Source organism: Canis aureus, chromosome 22 (genome assembly GCF_053574225.1).
Source record: "Canis aureus isolate CA01 chromosome 22, VMU_Caureus_v.1.0, whole genome shotgun sequence".
Lineage (NCBI taxonomy): Eukaryota > Metazoa > Chordata > Mammalia > Carnivora > Canidae > Canis > Canis aureus.
In genome coordinates this window covers 8,299,407-8,316,419 of record NC_135632.1, presented here as the reverse complement: position 1 = coordinate 8,316,419, position 17,013 = coordinate 8,299,407, and the positions used below count along the sequence as shown (strand labels likewise).

At 40.0% G+C, this 17,013-nt stretch overlaps 1 protein-coding gene across 1 annotated transcript in view; it reads right to left on the bottom strand.

Moving 5' to 3' along the window:
* Window positions 1–1,353: 1,353 nt before the first annotated feature.
* WWTR1 (WW domain containing transcription regulator 1) overlaps window positions 1,354–17,013 on the bottom strand; it is a 133,160-nt gene continuing 117,500 nt past the window's right edge. Inside the window, exons 5-7 of the mRNA XM_077864729.1 lie at window positions 10,844–10,977; window positions 9,371–9,483; window positions 1,354–4,790 (exon numbers count right to left, since the gene is read on the bottom strand). Coding sequence (XP_077720855.1) covers window positions 4,606–4,790; window positions 9,371–9,483; window positions 10,844–10,977 — 432 coding nt within the window. The 3' untranslated portion in view covers window positions 1,354–4,605. The remainder of the gene's footprint in view (window positions 4,791–9,370; window positions 9,484–10,843; window positions 10,978–17,013) is intronic.

Genomic DNA, 17,013 nt, shown 5'->3' with positions numbered 1-17,013 from the left:
CCTGTCAGAATGGCTGAAATCAACAATGTAAAAAACAAGTGTTGATGAGGATGTGGAAAAAAGGAACCCTTGGGTAGTGTTGATGGGAATGCAGACTGGTACGTCTACTGTGGAAAACTCTATGGAGGTTCCTCAAAAAAATCAAAAATAGAACTATCCTGTGATGCAGTAATTCCACTACTGGGTATTTACCCAAAGAATGTAAAAACACTAATTTGGAAAGATATATGCACCTGTGTGTATATACAGCATTACTTACAATAGCCAAATTATGGAAGCAGCTCAAGTGTCCATCCATAGAGGAGTAGATAAAGAAATGGTGGTGTACACACACGCTAGAATATTAGTCATAAAAAAGAATGAAATCTTGCCATTTGCAACAACATGGATGGATCTAGAGGGTATAATGTTAAATGAAATAAGTCAGAGAAAGACAAATGCCATATGATTTCACTTATGTGTAGAAATTAAGAAACAAAACAAAGCAAAAAAGAGACCAAAAAACAGACCCTTAGCTCTAGAGAACAGATTGATGGTTATCAGAGGGGAGGTGGGTGGCGGGAATGGATGAAATAGGTGATGGGGATTAAGAGCACACTTATGATGATGAGCACGGAGTAATGCAGAGAATCATTACAATATCAGTACCTTGTACACCTGAAACTAATAAAACACTGTACATTAATTATCCTGGAATTAAAAAAAAATTTTTAATTTTTTAAAAAAGAATGCATGAGACTTAAGGCTCTGCAGTGTTAGTAAGCTGTTCCCACCAGGATCCCTTTTTTCTGTTGCTTAGCTTCTGCTAGAAAACACCCTTTCACTTGCTCTCACCTAATGTTTCTGTGGACTGGACAAAGGTATTACAACAGTGAGAATCAAACGACTCAAGGGACAGAGAAAATATACCATCACAAGCCCACACTCAGAATAAATGATAAGCTGTCCTTAGCTTTGACAACAAGAAGCCACACGGTATTTTTAACAACTGAGGAAGGACTGAGAATCCCATAGTTCTGACGTCTCAGTCCAATCTGTGAAAGTGTTAGAAGGACAGTGTGATTTTAAAAAAAAATGTATTATATGTAAACTATATATATAAAATATATGAATTACATATGTACACACTTGAAAAAAAAATCTCGGTGGGTTCCTTCAAATAAAGGGGAAATCAGAATTCTGTGGATATTTAGAATATTGGAGACTAGACATTTGAGCCAAAACAATGTTGGCCTACAAAATTTTCTTTCTTTCATTGTCTGCCAGGAGGGTTACATAAGCCCTCCTTCAGTACCACCCAAAGCCTCCAGTAAAAGGAACACACACAAACCATGAAAAGACAAAGGCTCCAAGTGGAAATTCAATTGTATTTATTTTTCTTATACAGAATCAGAGAAGTAAAAACCAGTACCAAACTCCAGGTAAAATGGTTTGATAGGATTGATTTGGCTGCATGCCTTCTGGAGGCACAGCATTCTCAATTAAAAAATAAACACACATATGTCAGAGTACAAAACGTAGAAGTACATTTTCTTAAAAAGTTAAAGTACTAGCACATAAATGATGTAGTGTGTTAGGGAAACGGTCTCCATCAATCGCCCATTTTCCCCAATTAATCTACATTTCCTTTTTTTTTTAACAGCTTATTTTTTTCCATAAAAGTTGTCCTTTAGAAGTTACTTTCTAATCATGTCATAAGAACACCACTTAAAATTAGCAACACTTCTCTCACTGTCTTCCACAGAGAGCGCTTCTATCAGGCCTGGGACGCTACAGGCTTTGTGCGCTGCCCACCTGTTGTCCCATCAGTGAAAGAAACTGCCTTTCACATCCTAAATATTCCGGTGAAACATGAACAATTACTCGGGTTTAGGAGAATTGCAAATCGGTTTTGACGATGTATTCACTTCAAGAAAATTGTTTTATCAGGAAAACAATACCATGAAAGAAAGATCTCGGCAATGAGTTTTCCATTTCAAATTTTTAATATGCCTTTTCTGTGGCACAGCGAATGGATGAAATGTTGACATTTACTGATGGAGGACTAAGAAGACTAGATATCCTGGCAGTTCTTATTCTAATAAGAAATATAAATAGCACCTTATCATGGATTCTGTAGGGCTCTTAACACTTACAATGATAGGAAAAAAAAAAAAAAAAACCTTTAAAAAGTTGTTCTTACTTTTAGATTTCTAGCTTTAGTGTTCTTTAATGAAGGCCATTATTTTATTGGCCTTAAAAACAAAACAAAAAAAATTACATCTGGCTTTGTCTATTAGTAAACACGCAGTCATGGTTCATATTCAATTCTGGAAAAATATTTGTTATGTTCATTAATAAATGTTTCAACTAATTTCACTAAAAAAAAATTCTTCTAGTATTTTCTAATGCCACAAGCTTACTAGGAAATTACTTCTAAAAATTGATAATACAAATCACCGATGTTTTAGCTACTTTAAAAAAAGAGGGGTATCCGTTTCTTTTACACTTAATAACCTGAAAAGGAGTCTATAAAAATATTTTTAAAAAATACAGTAACACTGCTCAGTTTTGTTAGGTCCCTTGTTTTTTGTTTTTCTTAGAAAGAATGTACAACTCTTTTTGCAATTATTGCTCATAAAAGAGAAAAAGAAATAGTGCTCCCTTCAATTTAGTAGCAACATAAACATCCACCCCCCTCTCTCTCAGAGCGCTCAGGGAGAGAAAAGGAGTCAGGAACAGAAATTATGGGTCCTTCAGGAAAAAAAAATCACTTCATTGTGTTGGAAGCAACAGCAGGCTTATGCTCTTGTCCACAGACATGCTCAGGGCAACACCAGCCCTGCCCCTCCCTTCTTCCATATAAAGTGCACCAAAGCCCTTTCTTCCACAACAGAGTCTTTTGGTATAAAAGTTGTAGGAACTTGTTGCTTTGTTCTTTTGGGCACCTCTCCTACCTCCTGCTTGTCTTGCTTGTGGGGGACTATCACTTGTCTGTTTCCATTTCACAACTAGTATCCTTCCACTGCATACCGTGACTTGACTACCTCATCTCTGACCTTTTCACTTGCCTTCTTTCCAACAAGATTAAAAATATTTTCTGCCTGTCTATGTTCTGGTAGATTGAAGAGGATCTTACTTAGGATTCCCCAATAGATCTAAGCCCCCTTGGGAATTGAAGGTTCCTCTCAGAGACCTGAACTATTCATGTCTTTCCAAAAAGATATTAAATTCATAGATTATAAATAATGTCAGTTCAAAATATTAAACAATCGAGGACTTCATTGGCAATGCAGACAGAGTTGCATGCCTGGGGGAACCTGATGCTCTCTCTCAGTCCTTAAAAGCTAATAAAAAAAAATGTTTTTGGTTACATAAGAGGTATTGAGTACATATTTCATGCCTTTTTATACCAACTGTAGCAAACACGGTTAGGATAACATACTTAGGAATCAATTTTGCTGAATTCAGAAACACGTGTCTCCACCATACACCCTTCAGAGGGTTGTTTTTTTTTTTTACACGTCAGTCAGAGATCTGCTTCATCCTTCAAACAGTTTCATAGATAAGAGTATTTTAAACACTTGAAATCTGGAAAGCAAAACTGATAAGGCTTCAGCATTTAAAAAGCAACAGTTTACTGTGTGCGCTGTCAGGTTGGAAGCTATGTTGTCCTGATGTTTTCAGAACAGTTTTCAAAAGACAAAAATACAGTTGCCACTGATTGATCAAAAATATTTGGCTGCCCTTTGTCATCAGCTACAAAATTAGAGTGCTTTTTATAAAATAAACATCAAATTCTAAGCTGCAATTTTTTTAAAAAATCCAACTTGTAATTAAAAAACAAAAGTTTTGTTTAACAAATGCTCATAATTAGTACCAAACTGGTCTCTTTCATAAGATCTGTAAGTGTAGGAACTGTGACTCAGGTTCCTGCTCCTCTCCTGCTGGAAGGAAGAGTTGTCTAGACACTACGCAGTAAAGTAATGAGGAAGGCCAAACTACAATAGGACCATGTGTGCCTTTGCAGATACAGAGTAAAAGAACCATCAGAACCAGCATGGATTCAAAACTACATTGTATTCCATACAGCAGAGATTTACTATCCATACAATGATTTTTAAAGCTCACGTTAAATATTTTTTAAAGCATTTGGTACTACTGTCATTAATACAGTTTTTAAAACTGCAAATCAGGTCTAATTTTGTGTACATTTCCTGGACCGAGCTGCCTGTCACAAGTCACTGCCTGTGGTCGGCTTTTTATGGTTTATAATCAATGGATGCACAAATTTCAACTGACACCCCTAAAGCTTAGTTATGGGGCAGCAGAGAGAAAAACAGAGAAGCAATTCTGCATTCTCAGTTCTGCAGAAGCAATTCTTGCATAGCCCATCACAGGGATGCAGGCCTGCAGAAAATGAAAATAGAGCATTCATTTGCGTTTAACTTAAGTTACTGTCAATCAAATCCAGGCAATGATTAAACTGGCCGCATGGAAAGGAGGGAGCATTGAGTCATGGAGGCAGAAAGTGGTACACCTGCAGACTTACTCTGCTCCATTGCTTTTTCCAAGAGGCCCAGGAAATGTCAGGTCACGGCTGCATCCACGTTACAATGGTATTGATTACAGCCAGGTTAGAAAGGGCTCACTTTTGTTCAGAGCAGACTCTACATCATTGAAGAGGGGGATCAGATCTTCAGATTCCAAAGTTCCTAGGTCAACATTTGTTCCCGGGAGACAATCAAGAAAATCCGGGAAACGGGTCTGCTGAGGATTGATGTTCATGGGTGTCTGTCCTGCGTTTTCTCCTATAACAGAACAAAGGAAGATCGTTTTAATTCCGTTTTTTTAAGCTCCTGAAGCATTAACACAACTCTCATCTTCATTTCCACAGTGCTTACATTTAAACAGAAGATTCTATCACTGCAGGTCTAAAATATTTCACCTCTGTGAAAAATTACAGCTACCACCTTCCTAGGATTGAGTTGGTGATCCTCACTCATAAGAGATGCAGAGATGCCGGGTCAATCTTTATTTGTCCCGGGAAGACACTGCCCAGAAGGGATAAGCCCAAGATAGGAGAAAAGCACAGGAAGGCCCTGTGGATGGGACCTGTGGTCTATGCCCTCCCATGACAGCTGCATGAAGAGCGGTTTTGTGAAAGAGTAGAGGGCCCCCCACCCCGTAATAAATACCTTATCATCGAGTTATACTCTAAGGACTTAATTGTTAAGCTTATATTTATCCATGTCATTCCTCTTTATGTTCAAAGACAACACTTAGGAGTTTACTTTAACCATGTTATTAAAGAGCTGTCTTCATCGATGGCTCTAGGGATCGTTTTCAAAGTATTTTATAAAGCAAATTCTGCACATCACCCCCTCCCCCGCACGCGTGCGCACGCACACACACACACACCTGGCACCATACAACTATCTACTTTTCTCAGATAAGTCACAACCCACGTGAGCATATGAAGGCTCTAAGAAGTCAAGTTGTAAAGAGATCTGTTTTACTTTTTGTTTAGGCCACTATTACCTAAACTCTTTTAATCATCCAACCCTATTCTGGTAGAATCGATATCCTAATGGAACTGGAGTCCACAGAACACAGTTGAGAAAATACTGTTCCAAGAAAATGAGATGTCTGGGCTATGACATGAAGAATGCATATTCTTTTTTTTTTTTTAAGATTTTATTTATTTATTCATGAGAGACACACAGAGAGAGGCAGGGACACAGGCAGAAGGAGAAGCAGGCTCCCTGTGGGGAGCCCGATGCAGGACTCGATCCCCAGACCCCAGGATCACGCCCTGGGCCAAAGGAGATGCTCAACCACTGAGCCACCCAGGTGGCCCAAGACACATGTTCTTTATACATAATACTGTAGGAGAAAACATACTGACCTTTGTGCCAGTGGACTGGGCTTTTTAGCTGTGAGGCCTCAAACACACTTAACGTGTCTGACTCAGTGTACCCAACTGAAACTGAGATTATGGGCACATTCTTCACACGATGGAGTAAAGAACCATATAATGTCTGCCACACATCCACAGTTCTGGGCATCGCTCATACCAACAAACTTATATAAATACAAAAATGCAATGAATGCTGATTATGCTGAGAGAAAGAAGAACCTGGGAACTCAATCATTGTTGAGCACCCAATATCAGAACAACTGGTTAATTCAAATAGCCCTGATCAATTTTCTGAAGGGATAAAATATACCTCAGAGGCTGAGGAGCATTGGTAACTAACACCAGCTTCCACCCTAGAATCATTTGTAATTTGTAATTAGCTTTTGTGTCCTATAAGTATCCTTGTGTCAGTAGCCTTCCTGAAACTGTGCATAAAAATGTCATTTTTCTGAGGAAAATCGGAGAAAATTCATTTTAACCACATGCATTGCATCTTTCCAAGAGATGAGGGAAACGTGATCAAACTTGCATTTTGGTGATAGCAACGCTCAATAGCTCTTCTGTAACTCGTACAATATCAACAACTCTTGGCAATATTTTAGAGGATTTTCATCACAAAAAGCAGTAATTTGAAAATTAAATGAAATTTGACATGAACTCAACATAGTGTTACTGATACTGGAAAACAACATCAAAATAGAACAGAAAATCCAAAATAACTTTTACTACCCACTAGAATGTAACAGATGGAAATGAGCCTTAAAAAAAAAAAAAAAAAAAAAAAAAATCTGCCCTGAAAAACTATGATCTAAAGCGCAGCGTGTCTTTTTTCCTCATCTCCAGTTAGAACCCTTCATCTCTATTGATTTCCTATATAAATTTTCTAATAAATCAAGAATACCTTTTTTTTTATATAGCCACACAAAATCTATTTTAAAGAATTTCTCTATCTTTTCTCCTCAGACATGGAAACCATGAGGAGACTAGTTATGAGATTTTTCGTTAAGGTTTACAATCTTAAAATATCTCTCTTTGGATCAACTTGGTAATCGCCTAGTGATCTTTTTGGTCTTTAACAGTTTTATTCATTTAAAAAGCAGCAGACGGGGATCCCTGGGTGGCGCAGCGGTTTAGCGCCTGCCTTCGGCCCAGGGCATGATCCTGGGGACCTGGGATCGAGTCCCAGTCAGGCTCCCTGCATGGAGCCTGCTTCTCCTTCTGCCTGTGTCTCTGTCTCTCTCTCTGTCTCTCTCTCTCTCTCTCCCTCTCTCTGTGTCTCTCATGAATAAATAAATTTTTAAAAATCTTAAAATTAAAATAATAAATAAAAATAAATAAAAAGCAGGTGAAACAAAAACCAGGCAGTTCTGAAAAGGGTATGGTTATTGCAGAATATTCTAGAAGAGTGGATGACCTCTTCTAGAGGTCTTTGCTCTTGCTATTCCACACCACATCCAGCTGTTGTTTCCATGTGTGATTTGCAAAGGGAGTGCTTAGCTGGCTTGTTTCCATTCAACCTGTGGTCAGTGAATCTAACAGACCCTTTCTAGCCATACCGGGAACCTGTGCCCACACCCCAGCTTTTCCTCATCCTATTACTGTATTTCATGTCTTTTCCTGAGAAGGTTCATGCCTACTTCCTAGAAAGACTTCACAGACACGACCCTAAACTCTACGGGCTGACACTCACTTAACCAGGTTAAACTTGGAAGTCTAGCATTTATCAAGTTCAATTTGTCCATGACTTCAGCCTCTCAGAAGGGGAGGAAGAGAATTTGGGACCAGACTGTATGATCTCATGACTCCCTACAACTCCATGAAGGAAGCATGTAACTCCCACTTATTGGTGAGAAATCCAAAGCCCTTGTAGGTTATGTCATTTTCTCAAAGTCACTATCAACAAGTGGAGACACAGATTCAATTTAGGTTGCCTATCTACAAAGCCTATGTTCTTTCCAGGACACCACTTCATTCCACATTTTGGTTTCAAAATATTCCCTACTTTGAGGCCATTTTTAAAAGCCATAGTCAGCCTGAGATTTAAATCTCCTGAGTCTCTTTTATTTAACTTTATATATATATATACTTACTGGCTTCCCAGTGTTTAAAAGATGAAAGCAAACAATTATTAAATATAGGAAGGAGCCACTTCATAAGGCTGTTCCAAAGAGGACAAAATAAATCTCACACCAAAAAATAGAGAGATGAAGAAAGTGAGGAAGGGAGGCCAGAGGGAAGAAACCCAAAGTAATAAATCAAAGAATAACAAAACAAACACTTCAAACTATTCCCATGTGACTCCTCACAAGACAGTCTGTGCTATCCTCTAAACACATCGATGACAACCTGCAGAGAGACCCCAAAGCACCTACTCCACCTCCCAAGGGGCCTGGTTGACTTTGACTCATGTCTGACCGGTGGTTAAGCTTCAGAGCACAAAGAGTACTCATCTAAGAACACAGTTAACAAACACAGGCACTGTGGACAACGGCATCGGGGAAGGGACTTCTTTTCATCACAGGACAATTAATTTCCTGTCATCAATGATGGCGTAAGAGAAACTCGCATGAATCATTCCAAATAGTGGACCCTCAGCCATCATTTATTTTTGGTTCTAGACTATCCTCTGGGAGCTTAAGATTTTACAATTAAATTTAGATTTGACTAATAAGGCCAAATTTGGCTTTTGCAATTGGAGGCCTCACTCCTTGAGAAGAGGAGGGGGGACAGGACCAGAAGCCAGCTGGGCCTGGCCTGAAGGAGGGGGGCAGGCTGGGGCTTAGGTCAAAGGTACCCTGACTCTTCTGTTTAATTGCTGAAGGAGGACATCGTTACCATGTTGAGACCTGGAGCTGACAATTCAGAATTTTTGAGGGGCTTAGCTTTCCAAATGCCTGCTGTCAATTGCTTCCCGAATGCAGCGAATGACACGAAAAAAAATTGCACAATGGTAGATTATAAAGCAGTCCCACTTCTCAGGGGAAAGAGTGGCCCATACACTACAACTGAATGCTAGAACAGCATAATATCCCACTGTGGAAGCAGGAAGCTATATGGAGCGAGGAGAGGAGAGGAGAGGAGAGGAGAGGAGAGGAGAGTGGAAGGGGGGAGGAAGAGACAAAGAAAGGGAGAGAAGGAAGGAAGAAAGGAATAAAAGACAGAGAAAGTGAGAAAGAGAGAGAGGGAGAGAAAGAGAGAAAGGAAAGAAAAGAGAGAGAAGGAGGGAGGGAAGGAAGGAGGGAGAAAACAATTCAAAATTCTATGCTTGTATATAAAACTCTATTTGTATCAACTATGGAGAGAAGGGACTAGAATTTATTAATAGTGCCTAGGTTTTGGGTGGCTTTTCAGTGGTTATTTTGTGTCACTGCTGAGAATAGGTGTTTCTGGTTGGACTTAGAACTCAGATGACTGAAGGGACGATTTAAAAATGCAAACACACTGCCAGGTACTCGCAGGCTTTGCTCCCACCTGTGTCCATCTCGTCCACGTTGCTGAGGAAGTCCTCTGGAGTCGTCGGGACACTGTAGCACCCTAACCCCAGGCCACTGTCAGTGCTCTGCTCCCTTGAGTGATAGGGCCCCCTGCAGAGCAAAGGGTAGAGAAGCTTCAATGCAAGCCCACACCAAGAAATTCCAAAATTAAAACACAGTCACGAAACCCCTAAGCTGGTGCACTCCTGTCATGCTGCTCAACTTTCCAGGCAATGGACGGAGGCCGACTTTGCACCTCCCCTTAACTGTAAAACCTGCACACCAATGTCAATGAAATTAAAAGACAAGGCAAATAACACTGGCCGTTGTAGTAAATTGACACTGACTTCCTTTTTTATCTCAAAATAATAATGTGAACACTGTTCTGCATATATGATACCATTTATGTTAATTTTTTTAAAAAGAAAACAATGTTGAATATTGCTTATGAATGCACACGCTAACGAAGCAATAGGCGGTATAAAAATGTGTGATGGACACACACCAATTTCTTTCTTTTTTAAAATTATTTTTTAAAATATTTTATTTGGTTATTTATTAATGAGAGACTCAGAGAGGCAGAAGGAGAAGCAGGCTCCCTGTGGGGGACTCAGTCCCCGGACCCCGGGATCACACCCTGAGCCAAAGGCAGACGCTCAACCATTGAGCTACCCAGGTGCCCCCCACCCACCAATTTCTGAATAGTGGCTTCTACGAGGGAGGGAAAAAGAAAAAGAAACAGATTTCAGTGGTGGTGGGGATGGTTTCAATATCAACTATAATACGTTAATAAAAAATAAGATCTATGGAAGAATGGCAAATCTGGGTGTTGGATACCTGGGTAAATCTTAGGATATTCTTTGTATTTTCCTGTATATTTGTAATACTTCTAAATCAACAATTTAAAAATTCCTTTTCTTCATTATTTCAGTTAGTTTGTTTTTACCTCTCTTTCTGTTTTCACTAACTTTCATACTTGTATTTGTTTGCTACAAGCCTCTGCAAGGGCAGAAAAGGCACAGGAAATAGACAACTGCCCTTTAGTTGGGTTTTAAAAGCTACAATTAAGGTTTGACTACTTCTAACTCATGAACATATTTCTGGCAAATTATCCTTTCCTTCTGTTCATATGTTTCATATTTTAAAACAGCATCCCTTTGTTTTAATTAGAATTTTTATCGTAAAATACTTTTATTTTATTTTTTTATTTTTTTGTAAAATAATTTTAGACCCCCAAAGAAGAGGTAAAAAGAGTACAGAGTTCCCATGCACCATTCACCCAGCTTCCCCAAGGACATCTTACATAATCATAGTACAATTGCCAACATCAGGAAATGGACAGCTTGCCTCTATCCCCACCCCAACCTCCAAGCTCCCTACCTTTCCCCGACATAAACAAAGACCCATTATGCTCTAGACCACATAATAAAGAAAGCAAAAATAAGTCAGTCGCTCCAAAACGTTAACTTACCCATTGAGGAAAGGATCAGAGCTATTATTAGTGATGGATCTCATGTCTGGGGTCATGGCTGGCGGGTTGACAGCAGCCTGAACGGTGGCCAGAGTCTCGGCTTCCATGGGGAGCTGTCTACAGAGGGCGGCTTCCTACAGAAATAGGACAGAGGGAGACGCGAGTTATTCACTCCTTGTCACAAGGATCGCAGCGAAATACATTTCACATGAAAACTTTTCACCAAATACAAAGCACTTAATGTCTGTTCCCAACCAGTCAAAATCATCAGGAAATCATTACTGTTCTTTCTCCAGAGAAAGTCTTACAGGCATAAGCCACTTTCTGACATTCACAAAGTTAATGAGAAGCTCAGCTAATATCTACCTCAGGACACTTAGGTAGCAACTGTCCCACCCATTCAATTGTTTAAATACCCAAATCAAAGAAAGGTGTCAAGACACTTTCTCAAAGACAAGGCTATTTTTTATTCCAGGTGCTCAGACCAAATCTAAGTCAATCAAAGCAGCTGAACTCCTTTGGCCTAGTACCTCCATTCTGGTCTTTGCCACCAATGGGCCCATAAAGCTGTGGAATTAGAGACTCAGGCTCTACATCAAATCATAGCTGGCAGGGCAGCCCAGGTGGCTCAGAGGTTTAGCCCCGCCTTTGGCCCAGGGCCTGATCCTGGATACCCGGGATCGAGTCCCACGTTGGGCTCCCTGCATGGAACCTGTTTCTCTCTCTCTCTCTCTCTCTCTCTCTCTCTCTCTGTGTGTCTCTCATGAATAAATAAATAAAATCTTAAAAAAAAAAAATCATAGCTGGCAGCCCTATGTCAATAGCCAGGAGAGCAAAACAACCAGTTAAAAGGTTTGTTAGTCAATCAGTTTTTCTACTTGACTGCTCATTTTATTGATGGGATTAAAATGGCTGAAGGGTGGGGAACCATGCAGAGCCAATCCAAATCCCACTGACAACAAAACTGATAGCATATGGATTTCATTAGCAGAAATTAGAACGCTAGGGATTATTTTGTTTTAGCTGGCATTACTTTGCCAAAGAGAGTCAATCCAAAAGGTTATGAATTTGACTGCAATACTTTCTCTAGGTAGAACCTCCAGGGAGTCTCTTCCATTTTGACAAACCGAAGCAGACATCAAATTCCCTTCAAATTTGCTGCCCTTTCCAGAGAAGGATACTTTTATATGTTTATATTTGCATCCAAAACCAAAGTTAGGCCCTTCCTATATTTATGCCTATCAGTTTCCCACTTTCCAGCCTGAAGTCATTGGTCTTACCATCCCTCAAACCCCAAAACCATGGCTACAATGGCAGACAGAACATTTAGGCCATTTAAATTACGGTATCTCTGTTAAATCTCTTCCAGCCCTAACATGCTGTGATTTCAGAGAATAACTGCTGTCTAGACAAGTCTAGTGAAGTCATCGGCAATAAAAACTTTCGGTTACTAGAGTTCATTGTACTGTTATGAGGAGTTAGGGTAGCATGACTCTTATAAAACGTGAGACACCTGATTGATAAGAAATTGCACTGCTAATTTATATTGCAATAAACATCCTGTTAGGAAGGGCTTCTGGTTCATTTCTCTTCACCCAGGTTGCAAATAACCAGAATGCTTAACAAATTTTCTTCAGTTATCCATAAAAAGCGAACAACAACAACAACAACAACAAAGGATAGTTTTTTAAAGGTGATTTTAGTCTATAATTCCAATCTTTGAAGTACCTTCTGAATAAATCTAGAAAAATTAAATTACTTCCTGATTGATAGTTCTTTTTACATGGTAGGCCTTGTGCATTAGACACCTTATTCTCCAACCAAAGCTCACGTGAAGGCTTCATACAGAAGAATGACAAAGACTGAAGCTGGTGGGAGAAGCCCAGAGTCCACCAAGCACACTCATACACACAAACCACCGTCTGAAAACATCTAGGCGATGATATAGTATCTAACTCTTTGTAAACTGTAAATGCAGAGATCCTCTGGGCAATAACTTTCATTACATTAAAAAAAACCAACTTTAAATAACATTTCATTTTATAACCATTCTGAATCAATGTGGAGTTTACCCTGAAACAGATGCTCTTTTTGTTTGGTTTATTTTTTTAAATTCAATTAATTAACATATAGTGTATTATTAGTTTCAGAGGTGGAGGGGCAATGATTCGTCCGTAGCATACAACACCCAGGGCTCATTACATCATGTGCCCTCCTTAATGCCCATCACCCAGTTACCCAACACCCCCACCCCCTCCAGCAACCCTCAGGATGAAGGCTCTTATGCTTTGTTTCCCTCTCTGATTTCATCTTGTTTTACTTTTCCCTCCCTTGCCCTATGTTCCTCTAGATAGATGCTCTTTTAAACATTCAAGTTGAAGAGATTGCTGCATTTTCTTATATCTGACAAAATTTTCTCACTGTAAGTCTTAAGAATACTGGTTCAATTTCTAATATCCGGGTGGTCTGAATGTAAATATAAGGAGAATTATTTCTGAAACTTCACTGGATAAAATTTTAAAAAAAATACATACACACACACACTATACATATATGTATATGATTTCTTTTTCATCTATAATAACATTCAAGGTGGAAGTAAAATGTTTAAATTATAAGAAAAAATCAGAAACTAGCTATAAAATATTTAGTTCTAAACTTTCCCCTTCATTTAAATTACTCCTGGCAAATGTCACATAGATACAACATATATTTTTAAGAGAAAGCTTGTGTGTAAATATATAAATAAAATTCAAAAGAGTAGAATAACCAAAGCTGAGAGAACCCATACTATATTGGGGAAAACGTTTCACTGTGCCATCTGCCAAATCACATCTGTCAATTCACATCTGTTCCCGCTATTTTAAATTAAAGATAATTGAAGTTCCATTTCTCAGCATCGTTATTTCCCCAACTATTTTGGAGGCTTGACCCCATCATCAAAAGATGCAGTGCTACGTTCTGTCTGTAGGGGGCTCACATTATCATTTTCTACCTTCTAATGACTAACAAATGAGAAAGAATACTTCTCTAGAAAGGGTGTTGAATGCGGTGCCTGGGAAGTTCAGCTGGGTAAGCCTCTGCCTTTGGCTCAGGTCGTGGTCCTAAGATCAAGCCCCACGTTAGGCTCCCTGCTAACTGGGGAGTCTCCCTATGCCTCTTCCCCAGCTCATGGTCTCTCTTTCAAATAAATAAAGAAAAAAATTTTTTAAAAAGAGAGAGGTGGGGATCCCTGGGTGGCGCAGCGGTTTGGCGCCTGCCTTTGGCCCAGGGCGCGATCCTGGAGACCCGGGATCGAATCCCACATCAGGCTCCCGGTGCATGGAGCCTGCTTCTCCCTCTGCCTGTGTCTCTGCCTCTCTCTCTCTCTCTCTCTCTCTCTCTCTCTGTGACTATCATAAATAATTAAAAAAAAAATCAGTCAAAAAAAAAAAAAGAGAGAGGTGTTGAATAGACCTGAATAGTAATTTTGAAATATAAATCATAGTAGTGTGAGTTAGAAAGTTATTATAGGGGGCAACACTCTTTCCACGATTATTCTTGGGTTACAAGTCATTCCACACAGCTGCCAACATGAAGAGAATGTTGGCTCCCTGCCCTATGTCCATCTGAGTGGGCCCATCTTTTTGGGCCCAAAAAGCCCTATGTGACAGCACTGTCCACTTCCCTCCTTTGTCTCTGACATGCTTCCCTTACTCACTCCCTTCCTGCTGCTCCCCCCACTGCCAGCATCTGCCCCAAGTGTACCCTCTGCTTAGAACCTCCTCCTTGGATCTTCCTAAAGCTTATAAACCTCACTTAAGGTCTGCCTCCTACAAATGCTATCTCTTCAGAGATTGAATTAAATTTTCTTCATGGCAGCTTAAGTATTTTTTGTATCTTTCCCACCAGAATGTTAGAAAACTCCACAAAGGAATCTTCTTTGTCACGTTCACAACTCTATCCTCGCTGCCTATGATACTCTAGGCATACAGCAGGTACTCAATAAAGTATCTGCTCAATGAATATCTGAAAATTATTGGAATTTAAATGGGAATTTTTTAAACTGTCATGGGTAATGAAAGAAAAAAATAAACTAAGAACATTCCATTCTCATCTTTAACCACAAATATGATTAAAATAACAGCCTATGTATACATCTCAACTAGCCAGGCACAAACTCCACCCTTGTGTGATGATCCCACGGCTCTCTTCACTGCTCCTAAAACAGTAGATAGGCAGGAGGGCAGAGTGGTCAGAAGCAAGGATTCTGGGGCCAGTTGCTTGGATGTGAACCTTGGCTCGGCCATCTCCCAGCCAGTTAAACTCTCTGTTCCTCATCCAGAAAGTAGGGATACTGACAGCATCTACACAGACGAGCTCATTTAGTAAAATTATTATCATCTCTTGTTCTGTATTCCAATCCCAGAAAACAAAAGCAGAAACCAAGCAATCGTAGAAGCCACGTTACCATGTGGAACCTTCTCCATACTGAGTGGTTTGACATTTCTTCGTGGTTACCTTTCACTTTGGATGGATTAAACCCAAGCGTGAAGTTCATCATGATGAGTCAGCAAGGCTAAGAAAACAATTTTCTCTCTTCTTTTGTTGCTTTCTTTTTAAAATAAAGACAAGCCTGTAAGCTTTTTTTTTTTGCATAATATAAAATCAGTTTTTAATATACATGGAGAACAGTAAGAAGTTTCACTTCACTTGATTATATTTTATAATGTAATAGTTCCATATTTAGAAGTACCTTTTTTTTCTTGACTGAAAATATTTTCCTATTTCTGCCCATGAACTGGAGGAGAAAAAGAGTAGTACAAAACCCAGTTTGGAAATAAGAGGACTAACATCATTAACACATCCGAATCCAAACATGGGGAGGATTTTCTCAAAAATAACTGCTAAATTTAGGTATAAAATTAAATCCCAGACTTGGTATGATTTTGGCTGCCACACAACATCTGCTGCCCTGCCCTACACGCCTGACTTTGGTTTGACCAAGAAGCAGCAGTCAAGTCGGATGAAGGTAAAATAGCTCAACCACAGGCAGAAGATGGTGGCGCTGGACTAAGCAAACGGATGTGGAAACAGAGGCTCAGTCGGCCAAGGCTGGTCTAGGACTAGACTCAGGTCTCCAACTCAGAGAGTGTGTGGCAGTTGCGCTAACCACTGCTGGGGGCCCCAGCGCCTCCTCATCTAGGCAGGAGAACAAATGCTAAGCTGAAGGTACATCTGAGCCCCTTCGTCTGACTCTCATCTCTCTCTTCACTCTATCCAGTAGGTCTATTCACAGGTGCCTTCCCAAGGTCCCCCTTCCCTGTCCTCCCCCAAATAAGCCTTTAGTTTCCTAGACTTCTCATACTTTGAGTCCCTCTTCAACTAGCCGTGTCTTATCCGCCCTTGGAAGTTCTGTTGTATCACCTTTTCCAGAACGCCTTCCCTGACCATCAGAACCACATCGAGCTGCCAGCTTCCTCTCTCCTGGCTCTGGACTCCTAAATAAATGTGTCGAGGTGGGGTCTGATACCTTACGTGTCACAATCCACTCCTCATGTGGCCCCAAGCAGCTCTTCCTACCAACTTCAAGCTTTCTCTTAATGCTATCACCACCTATCCTAGTGCAAAATTCCAAGTCCATTGATTCTCTCAGCCCCCAGAACAACTCATTCATCTGTACCTGTATTTATTTTTTTTTAAGATCCTATAGAAACTACCAGATGCCAGGTACTGTTCTCGACAGCAGGGATATAGCAGTGAGCACAGACAGTGCCCTACATCACGGAGGATTCTAGAGAGGGAGACAGATGTGGACAAAAGCCAGGCCTTGTGGGTTCTATCTCCTTGATAGCTCCATGTTCCAAACCTCTGTTCCATTTCAAGTAGCAGATCAGCATTGCTGCTCTAGATATTTCAACAGACGTGCCTACCTCCAGTCAACCACCGCAAGCAAGGCTGCATCCAGGTTCCCTGTTCTATACTCTACAAAGAGTGACCAGAGGAGAAAAATCAGGCTGGAAGGGATCCAGGTGTCACGTCTTATGGAGAAGCAGGGAACTGTTTAACCAGATGAGAGCTGAGGGGTATACCTTGGTTCTCCAACTATTAATGGGCTAACACATGGAGGAAGAAAGGCAGATTCCTTCTACCACAGATTTTTTTTTTTGTAAGATTTAATTTATTTGTTG